Genomic DNA, 11645 nt, shown 5'->3' on the forward strand with positions numbered 1-11645 from the left:
AACACAACACAATATAGATAGTGATGTTATCTAGATATTCAGCAACACGTAAGATAAGAGGTTGCACAATCTGGCCTGTAAATCTTTGATGATTTGCTGATAAAGGATGTCATCGACTGTGGGCCTTGGATAGGCATCAAATACAACATGGACATTGTATTCACTTTAGTCTACCCAGTATAATGCCATCAAGCATGACCACTAGCACAATAGCAGTTGATAGCACTGGTTCCAATTCTGCTTGATTAACGTTGTTTTTTTTCTTTCATATAAAAAACTAGTTTTTGGCCATTTTTGTCTTCATTTGATGATAGTGATGGGAAAATCTGAAGATGTACTGTATTGATGTACCAGAGGAACCCTGGTCTGTTAACAGATACAACTTTTCCACCAACAAAGAACTGCTTCTGTTCTGTTTGGTGCACCAACTTTGGAACCGTTCTTTGTATTTCCATCAAGTATTGACTGGTTCCTGAACGGAAAAGGTGGCTTTCAGGTGGAAACTGAGGAGGTGTGTATTATTCTACAAGATGAAGACAGCTGCCAAGAAAACTTTGTGGTATGGTTAAAAATGATTTCACCAACACTCAACAGAGATTTCCTCACACTTGCATACGTGTCTGCAAATAACAACATGACATAGAAAACATAAAAATAAAACAAAGAGTTTAGAGTTTATGATTCTCAATCTGAATCCTCTCACTCTCAGATTATGTAGGTTAATTATTCCAGCAGGTATGAGGAGTCGGGCTCTGTGCTGGCAGATGGGGTCATCACGACACCATGGTCATGCAATGCTGCATTATTCACTTCTTTTGTGCACGGCCACTCCTTGGTGGTCGTGCACAAAAGCTCCTAGGTTTGCACTTTGGTTCCACAAATGTGGTGCGTTTGAAGAAGACTGAGAGGATATTGCGGTGGCCCTTCGGTGTCCAGTTACTGTTGTTCTGACATTGCGCTCTTCTGTTCTGTTGTTCTGGCACGTGTTCCCACCCACTCTGCTCTATTGACTAATACAATTTGGAATCTTTGTAAGTCTTTCACAGTGCTGCAGTGGTTTTTGACTGATGGCTGCTGGCTATTATGGTGGTTACTTAATAGAACATGAGATCCAGCTTCTATGAGAGAAGAAGGGGTGCTGAAGAAATAGCAAACAAAATACAATACAAAATACCAAAAATTTAAAAACTGAGGATTCTGTCACGGGTTGGTGGAGGACCCAAATGCTGAAGCAATGAGGCTCGGAGCTCAGCAAACAACGAAATATTTAATAAACTTAGGAAATGCAGAAAACACAGGGAACACTTGGCAGCAAGGACAAACAAAACACAATGAACAGACAAGGAACAGCACTCAAAGTAGGACTTAAATACACAAGAACTAATGAGCCAACAAGACACACCTGGGGAAGGGGCTGGAGCACAAGACAGGAGAACACAGAGGATAGGCTGAGGGAAACACTGGGGAGGGAACAGAACAATCAGGGCTAAAACACAACTCAGGACAGGTGTGGGAACTGGGAGGGGCAAATAAGACACAAGTGAAATCAATGACCGAAAAGACAGGGCTGGGCAAAGGAAGCAACACCAAAATACAGGAAAACAGAAAAACAAGAGTCTAACCAAAGTACAAAAACACAGAAAACACAAAACCATGACAGATACAACCATGAGTTGCAATTCCAAATGTGGTTCTGCACAAACCTACCTGTTGCTACCTGTTTCAAAAGCATACTGCATTGCAAGGTGGGAAGATGGGACTTTTGGCAGAGCTTCAGCCATGAACAGCTCTGCAGCCCTTTTCGGAGATGAGACACAGCCTCTTTACTCAGCTGACACACTCACCTGTAAGTGAATGCACCCTGTGAATTAATTATTTTTTTCAAAACCAAGCTAATCCATGTCTATTATCAGGCGATGTGAAAACTGACAGTTACCTGCAACACTGACATTACCCCTTGTATGTTTGTCTGGCATTTCACCAAATATGCACCAAATATGCACCTATACCCCATAAACATTCATGATACTTAAATTAATGTTTGTGCTTGAACCTGCCAGTGGTGGATTATGGTCTGGGAGCAGACCAGGCACACTCAAGTCCAGAGTCCACAAGGGCCTCTCAACTTCCATCATGATACAATTGTTATGGAAATGCCAAGAAACATAAAATTTTTAGCCAATTTTCTGTTATCTTCAAAACAAAATAAACTTTTAGCTGCTCCATTTACAATGAACTGCAGATTTTGTAAATGCCATGAATGTTTGAGCATTTCCATCCAAAAGAGTTGTAATCCATTATAAAGACAGCCAGTAATATGTCCATATCCACGTAATATCAAGCTGTATACTGTCACGGTGTATGGCTCCCATTTTCATGTTTCTAGGACATTTGTTCTTATAATAAATGTACACATTATTGGACTAGAAGATGATCAGTGTGATTTCATTCAATTGACTGTATTTGATTTGAGCTCCTGGCTGGCCTGGATGGGGCTTCCCTCTCTTTGTGAACCTACCCAAGATTCTGTTTTTGTTTTTTTGTTTTTTTTTCTTTTGTTTTGGCTCAATCCTATTTATTTATTTATTCATTATTTGGGGGTGGGCTACGGATGGTTTAGGATGGTTTTCTATCATCTATGGGCCTGTAAAACTCTTTGAGACTGTAATAGTGATTAATAGTGAAAAAACTGACCTTGAACATTACTGACAAACTCCCTGGTATTTTCATCATCATCGTCATCATCATCATCATCATCATCATCATCATCATCAAAAATGCTGCTAAAAATAAGTGACCCGGAAAGTAAAGGGGCTACACCACCTTCCTTATGTAGTACAGCGAATGATGCTACGTCTCGGCTTGCAATTGCCGGTTCCCTCTGAGTTCCAACAGCCTGAGGAAATGATTTTCTGTCCTGACATGTGTCTTCCACCGGTTTGACATGGCGTGAACAACTGAGATGAGTATGGACTAAAAAGGTTACTATATTGACGTGAAAGTTCTGGGGGAGAAACTCAAACTTGAGCCACAGAACGAGACAATTAACATTAAATCACTGAAAATCTCTTGTTAAAAGTAGCCACTCATTCAAATCCTCCGTCACCAGTTTCCGGCAGCACGTGGATCTCTTGGAAACTGATTTAGTGGCTCTGTCTTAGTGCCTGCTCAGTTGTACTAAAAGGCTCATCCACATTAATGAGTTTCCTTGTGACGCAAAAGAAAAGTGGGAGGCAGGATGCTTTATAATACATGATCTAACACTGTTACGTAAAAAGGAATTAGAGGATGGCCAGAAACCAACAGCCCACTATTTGGCTCTGAGATACTGGGTGGACCATTATCCACCACGGTATGAGAGATTTAATCCATGGAGAGCTCACTGGCGTGTTATTCCCACACTGTAAGGACAGAAGAATGAAGTGTACTACATTTGCCATGTCATTTTTATAATTCATGCATATGATTGCCATGCAGAACAGTTTCAATTCTTATATATGTATATATATATATATATATATATGTGTGTGTGTGTATTAAAAAAAAAAGCTTCCATGTGTTTACGGGATGAAGGATGTTGAATTCTACTTTGCACTCTGCACCCCAGGATTTCTCAAAAAGCATAAAAAATGAAATGAACAAAAAAGATTTAGTTTAGACTTAGTGACTTGGGAAGTGGGAGGCATCTGACTTCATCCTGATATTCATGAGGTTAAGTTGTTTATCAGTGTACATGGGCGCATTATCATCTTAGAATATAATAAGGTCATGAGGGAACAGTGTTAAGCCACAGGGCGCACACGCTCCTGTAAAATCGTCTGGTAAAATCGTTATATGACCATGCATAAAAATCACCTAATGACCTATTGGCTTCCATGAGATGGCGGGTTCACCATAACGGTTAACAGTTGGAAACACACATAACGGGTTGATGGTAGCCTTCAGTTTTCGACAATCATGAGCCCATTCAGAGTTAAGAAAACCAGTGAAAGATGACTCATCAGACCATTTCTTTGCATTGCTCAAGGGGTCCAAGTTTTATGCTCTTTACAGTTACTGTAATATGACTCAGCAGTGCACCAAGCTGTCTTTGCAAGTGTGATTTAGAGCTTCATCCTTTGGCATTCTTTGTTTTTCTTATTTTTATAATGTTGTCCAGTCTGTATATGCATGCAAACACTTCCCCATTTTTGATAAGGTCAGATTTTGATTACCCCTAATTAACCCTATGTTTTCTGCCTCAGTTAAAAATGACAGTCTGTCATTCTCTACACACTGCTTTTATAACAATTCAGCACTAATAAATTAAGTCCACATTTTGTGAGCATCATGATTCCAGATGCTGTAATATTAGTGAATGTACAGTAGATGGCTCTGCCTGCAAATCCCATTCCTGCAGAGTATGAGACATTGTGAGTATCAGTGAAATTAGGCTAACTCTCTTTTGTTAACTGCATTGTCTGACAGTCCCACTTGTGCTTTAGTTAATGTATGACCTCACCGCAATTTATGGTATTAAGTGATTCAAATAAATGGCAGGTTTTTGTGAATGGAACACTTTTGTGGCCACTCATTGACGTCATTTGTGTACAAGGTCTATTACTGGCTCGTCGTGACCAATATCAGACTTCTGATTGGTTAGAAGATTGAAGTAAGAGATTTGATTGGCCAATAGACTATGATCGAGCACCCACGCACTTAATACAGAGACCCAAGGGGTACATATATAACACCCTGTGTTGTGGCAGTGCTCAACAGATTCACAACTGAGTCTATAACTTCAATACAATATAATCCTCCTTTGCCAGAAGATCTATACTTCACGGTGAGTAGATGACACACACTTTTACATATTTACTTTTGTTCTTGACATTATGACAGAAACACTCTGCCGCTGTTCAGGACTGCAGGTGTAGTGCCACAGTGTCTGCAGAAGGTGAAGACTGAATCCACTGGATGCTCTCAGTTTTCTGTGTGCTACTAGTTTCTTAGCCAGGGTCATTCAGCAGGGGCACACTGCTTAGCTGGTTTCTCAGGCACAGATGACCTTATCTATAGTCGACTGCAGCTCATTCTGCTAATGGACAGAGCTGCTGTGTTAGTTTCTGGCAAGAGCTTGCAGTGTCAGTATACCACCAATAACTCTTCCTCCTGTATCTGCAGCTTCAGCAGTTCAAACAGCGAGCTCTTACGCAGACAGGCGAGCTCCGACAATTCAGTGCTCTCTCCTGGTAGAACATTGTTTGCTTGGAAGTGAGTGACAGGGAAATTGTGTTAGGATTCATACAGCGGCACCAGATCACATAGTGATAGAAGAAAAAATAATTTATTGAAAACAAAATAGCTATGGGAATTATACAGAGGCTTATGAAGCCATTTTTACAAACAACATAACACATGTTAACATAAAATGTTGTGGACATATGCAACATGTAATGCAAGTGCATTTACAAACTTTTCTTTGCAGACGTTATTTGGGATGGATTGTGTTTTTTTCATTGTTTCATTTTTTTCCCCAGGGAACCATGGTCATGTTGAAGCTCTCGACTCTCCTTCTTGCATATGCGCTGATCATTTGTCAGATGTACAGCTCACATGCAGCTCCATCCAGGTGAGACTTGATGCATCACACCTAAAGATGTAAAACATGAGATCAAATTGTCTCAAACATGCAGAGATTTTACTTATCCCAGCTCCCTCCACAGCACAAGTCTCCAAGCCTTCCACATTATTTATCAATTCAAATCCTTTGGAGAGAATCAAAATTAATCAAACTGTAATGTGTAAAAAATATGTATAGTGCTTGTACTGTGTGTAATATCTCCCCCAAGGGTTTTAATATTCTGCATAGAGACCTCCCTCAGCAGCCTTTTCACAATATTGATATCGCCATAAAGTGCCATTTGGCTACCTGTCAGCTTTTAAAAGGTACAATTTTATCAGATTGTTGTGAGTTTGGCTTGCATCCCTTGCTGAAGACGGAGGCAATTGCATTTATCTGGGCGAGCCACACTATTTTTATCAAGATGCTGGTGCAAAGCCATGGGTAATCAATCTAATCAAGTGTGCATTTCCAGAACTAGTCAGGAGTCCATGTCATATGGAGTCACACTAACAAACGATGAAGCTCAGAGGCTACTTAATGCCATCATCAAGGAGTTCATGCAGATCACCTCACTGCAGCAAGAGCAGCAGACGACTGAGGGAAACAGGTATGACTCTCATTTTACCATTTTTAACACTAAAAATGACCATTTCCAGGTTCTAGTACTGAAGGACAAGTTTTCTCTATCTATCTATCTATCTATCTATCTATCTATCTATCTATTTATCTATCTATCTATCTATCTGTTCATGCATTTGTTTTTATTCCTATGTTGCTTCCAATTAGGCAAAATTAAAACATTTTCATTAATAAGCCCTCAACAGCTGAAAGTTTGCTGTTTATTATAACGATCAAGGTATACAGCTAAATTCCTCTAAACCTGTTCTCTGTCATAAGCCTTCAGTGCATGGACTGCAGTCATTCATTCATTCATTTAATGTTTTATGAGTGTGCCTGCAATTGAGTGCAACAAGTCAAATTAGAGAGAGAAAGGGACGAGAGCATGGAAGGTTGCCATCTTGCTGATGCAAATGAATGAGATGCATGATAAATGTCATTATAAAAAAAAAAAAGAAAGAAAAGAACTGAAACAGCGGCATGCCCATTCATTGACAGGACATCATATCTCTGCTGGGCTTGGTGGCATGCCTTTGAATTGTTAATGAAATATATATTTCTTTTAAATGCATGAGATTTTGGCAACATATTAGCATGTGAATGTTTTATTTTCTTAGTTTTAGATTTGAAACGTATCTGCATGCCCTGGTTACTGTAAGCCTGTTTCTGCATGTTTGTCTCTCTCTCTCTAACAGTCCGGACAGACCCGTGTCTAAGCGCTGCACCGGCCTCAGCACCTGTGTGCTAGGCAAACTGTCCCAGGACATTCACAAACTGCAAACCTATCCCCGCACCGACGTGGGAGCGGGCACGCCTGGCAAGAAGCGAAGTCTGTCCGAGCACTATGCAAACTATGGCAGCTCGTTCAATTGAATTTCGAGAGGCCGCCTCCTCCCCTCCAAGCCCTAATTACATGGCCCATCTCCTCCCTGCTCACTCCCTCTTAACTTTGCTCATCCATGCGTCTCTGTCCATACATGAGATTGTTGATGCATGTGGATCTTGTCTGCTTGACTAACTTCAGAGGAATGCTCTCTCTTTAATTTTGCATTGCTAGAATCTACATTTTTGACAGAGAATTGAACCTTTGGGTTTAAATCAACTGACACAAGCTACAGAAAAATCATTTTAAATCATCAGATTTAGTCACTTTTGCAGTTCTCATTCTCATTATATAATTTCATACAGTACTCAAGAAGTTAAGCAACAAAGACATAAGGACAGCAATTTCCCCTCTCTTTCCAGTAAGATTGTTTCATCATCAATAAACTTTTTATACAAGGAAATATTGTTCTTTTATTCATTTACAAGGCAAAACATGCCTTATCATTAAAAACTGAACTAAATAAAAGGTAAGCATCAATGCCTAATATCCACACTTAAATTATCTGAATATTTCCCTCGTCTTAATTTCTTTGTCTTCAGTCTGTTGTTGATTTTCCCAGTCCTTATGTAAGACAATAATGCATCTGGCAGACAGACCTTGAACATCTCAGTAACTCTCTGTTCCCCTCTTAAAGCAACGTGACAGCACAGAAGCGGGCGTGCAACACGGCCACATGTGTAACCCACCGCCTGGCTGACTTCCTGAGTCGATCAGGAGGAATGGGCCACAGCAACTTTGTTCCCACCAATGTGGGCGCCAAGGCGTTTGGCAGACGGAGGCGAAATAGCCCTGTGTGATCAGCAGAGCGGATACATGGTATTGTTGCTCCCAGAATGATCAGTTTGCTGTGTAGGTTAGAGAGTAATTCAAAGCCCCCATCCTCCAACCAAGCTGAGAATTAGTGGTTGTGGGTAAACGATACACAGTCAAGATTTATGAAATGTAACTGCTTAACTCTTCTCTGAGCTCCTTTGTGTTTTAAAAACTCAAAGAATCTCTGAATATGTTAATGCCAAATCAAATTAAATAATAACCAGAGATACACATTCACTTATTTTTCTTCACACATTTTTTATTGTTACTGAGCAGAAGGCATTTTAAGTGCATTCAGATTCCTATACTAAATTTTAAAAAATCATGAAGCACATTATTGTGGTTACTGTTTGTAACAGTGACATTGATATTTTAAAATCATAACAGTTTATCAGTACAGTAAATTTTACTCTGATATATTTGTGAGAAAATCCTAACATTTCTAATAAACTGTGTTAATAAAGAATTTCAGTTCTTTGGATAAATAATTTTAATTAAAAAATCTCCACTGGAACAAAGTAAAATGCTTGAGAAATTCACAACTGGATGACAGATACTACTACCTCTGTACTGTGTATGCTCATGTGCAAATGTACAGTAGTTTTAGTAAGTGGGGAAAAAAAAACATTTAGTGTGCTAAGTCTTAAAATCATAGTGTATTATTTCACTTATTTTAAGAAAACAAGATTTTAAGACTAAGTGATTCATATGTATTTTTGTGCAGTGACGTGTCAGCAGGCTCTGAGGCGTGGCCACAGTGCTTTCCCTGAGTTTGACCACAGAAAAACTATGAATCAGGTGTTTGATTGACAAGTGTTTATAAATGCAACACTAGTGCAGCAGCGTGATGTGCTTCATTGCAGTCAGTTTGTGTTGTTTCTTTGCACTTATGTGAGCAATACACAGCAGTAGTTTCTCCTTTCGCTGGCTGACACACAGCGCAGTCGGGTGATCCATCTCTTGCCCGATCACAGCACTGAGTGTGACTTACCTTTTGTTTCCTCTCCTTTCAGCACAGAGTGCCTCCTTCAAGTGACAACACTACATCATCATCCACCCAGAAAAAAACCTCGGAATGAAACATCATTTACAAACTATCCTTCCAACACTTGGACTGGTGTCTTGCTTCCAGACCAGTTGCCAGTATTCACTGTTGCTCTATGCTCTTACATAAAAAACCTTGCATTGGCAACACTGCTAGAACAAAATATTCAATCATTGTGGTAGGACAAAAAAACACTTTGGATATTTTTCTGTGCAAACAGGGACGAGAATGGGTTTTGTTGTCTGTCTTGGCCTGAGGCCCGAGCGTTTCCTCTGATCTGCGTTCATGTCCCTCGACATGAAACATGAACGCAGATCAGATCTGTGTCGCAGACTAGAGACCAAGTCACATGTGTTATTAGCGCTACCAACAACACCTGCGATGAATAATGGCTGTCTTGTGCCTTTATGTAAAACATTTCTTTACATTTCATTGTAATACACTATGTGAGTGTGAAGGAAAATGTTTAGGGTTCTGAATATTGTAATAATTGTGAAATGAAAGCAAGAATAAATGTATTTTAGCTACACCTTTTATTGTGTTCATGTTGTATTGAGTTATCTGAGCAGTAAGCACATGCACTTCACCGAATGTGGAAGAGAAAACAAGCTCATGCCCAGAAAATCAAATCATGTCATATGCGACATTACATCACCCATCTGTAAGCAAATGCATATCACATTTAGCTCACAATCAAAATCTGAATACACACACACACACACTCAGGAGGAAACACACACCAAATGAATCACAGATCCATCTATATTTAACTTGGTCAAAATGTTTTCCACAAAGAAAAATTTTGTGGAGCAAGAACCGTGTTCATCTTGAAACCTGTTCAGAGCTGTGCTGCAATACACACTAAACTACTTTTTTTTTTTTTTTTTTGCCTTTTTTCAATTTTATAAACTGACAGGTATGAAATCAGTGAAATTTTCAGCTTCCTAGTGCATATTTAATTACTTTTATTGCCAGTCAATCGAACAGTTATATTTGTCATTTGTCATATATTTATCAGGTCAAGTGTTTGTAGGCCAATGTGACATCCATGATTGAAAGACAATGTGATCAAAACAAACAGAATAAAACAGGACATTGATTAAAAAAAACAAAAACAAAACAAGGCACAGACGGAGAGATCAAACAAGGCCACATAATTAGCCAGAGAAATATATAAACATGGAAAATAACTGAGATAAAGAAATGGAATAAAACAAAACAAACAAACAAAACAAATGAATAGTGGATCGCAGGACAGAGCTTCCTCTGGCAGTTCCACTGAATACAAATCTTAATTTTAGTCTTTTCCTGTCCAGCCCATAACCACCTGCTCTATGTTTTCATTTCCAAGATGTTTGAGAAAGGCACCATTTTACCGTCTCACTCTGTCAGGTCCTGAGCCCCACAAGACATTACTAAAAATGCTAACTCTGAGCTGTCAAATCAAAAACTCTGATGATGTCCTCGGCAAAAATCACAAGGTGAAATGGCTCACTGTCATGCCGGTTCCATGTTTGCACAGTAATCCTCGGTGGTTATCATATAATTTACCCCTCGATTTTCTTCGACATCGCAGTTCTGCTCTCAGTCAAAACTGTGTGAGTTATAGCAAAGCTCATTTTGAGTTGTGCGAAGGGGAGGTGAGGACTTTTTCTTCATTAGTGCTTCTCCTTCATCAGTGGTCAGATTACAAAGCACATACTGAGCTCTTTTCTTTCTGATGTTGGGACCTCCACACCCTGGATCCTTCTTTTTAAAGATAGCAACAGTTTTTCTGACCTTTCTCAGCGGAACATAGGAGGTTCACTGAAACCATTTGTTATTGGCCTAATAGCCCTCCCGGGGATTGTCAGAGCCAACCACATCTCTGGGGTTTCTGTGTAACAGACCCTGAGCTTCACGGTTGCTAGTCTTCTCTAATTGACATGCTTCTTCTCCCATGTCTTTGACCCCTTTCTTCTAGCACCTTTTTTTTTCCTCCTTTCAAAATATCAATTAACCATCTGTACCAGGGGGATGTGCAGCACAGCCCACACGCACAGCATTGTATTAATTGCAGTCTCCGTCCATTCATTCATTTGTACGTCACAGGGGATATCTCACACACAGCTGACTGGAAACAAACAGCCAAACACGACACCCTCCTCGGTGCATTCAACTTGTTTCTGAACTTTATCTGAACAGTCTGTGCAGCATAAATCATTTAAGAGCCACAGCTTGCTGCATGTAAAGGTGATTTTAGAAACTGCACTTGTAGTTTATTCCCCCTGTCGATATCCTGAAGGGAATCTATAAACTACATGTTATTACAGGCAAAATGATTTTTGTTAAAAAGTGAAACATATATGCCAAATTGAAAAAGTGAAACATATATGCCAAATTGATGGCAGTGTTTAAAACATTATCAAAATTAAACAAACAAACAAAAAAAAAGACATCAGTGAAACTCATACAAACTATTAGAGTAAAGTTAGCATTATTAAGATGTGACTTTAAAGCAAGCTGACAGATAAAATGTATGAAATGTACTCAATTTTTCTTTCTCTTTGCATTATTGTTAGGCGTGAACACTGAATTTGAATCCAACTGCAGGACACAGAACACTGAGACAGGGAACTGGTGCCAAAAAAAGGAATTTATTAAGAATTTATTGTAATGACACTTAAAGAAAGAGTCTT

The 11645-nt window shown here is 39.4% G+C and overlaps 1 protein-coding gene across 2 annotated transcripts; it reads left to right on the top strand.

The window, feature by feature from the left end:
• Positions 1–1680: 1680 nt before the first annotated feature.
• Positions 1681–7492, top strand: calca (calcitonin/calcitonin-related polypeptide, alpha). 2 transcript variants are annotated; one of them, XM_030047113.1, is made up of 5 exons: positions 1814–1846; positions 5164–5253; positions 5520–5611; positions 6078–6212; positions 6919–7492. In XM_030047113.1, the coding sequence occupies exons 3-5, from the start codon at positions 5526–5528 to the stop codon at positions 7094–7096; spliced, it is 399 nt and encodes a 132-aa protein (XP_029902973.1). In that variant the 5' UTR covers positions 1814–1846; positions 5164–5253; positions 5520–5525; the 3' UTR covers positions 7097–7492. The 2 variants fall into 2 exon arrangements, with proteins under 2 accessions (XP_029902965.1, XP_029902973.1); XM_030047105.1 differs by lacking the exon at positions 5164–5253 and having other exon boundaries at positions 1681–1846.
• Positions 7493–11645: the final 4153 nt, after the last annotated feature.

This window comes from Myripristis murdjan, chromosome 3 (genome assembly GCF_902150065.1).
Source record: "Myripristis murdjan chromosome 3, fMyrMur1.1, whole genome shotgun sequence".
Lineage (NCBI taxonomy): Eukaryota > Metazoa > Chordata > Actinopteri > Holocentriformes > Holocentridae > Myripristis > Myripristis murdjan.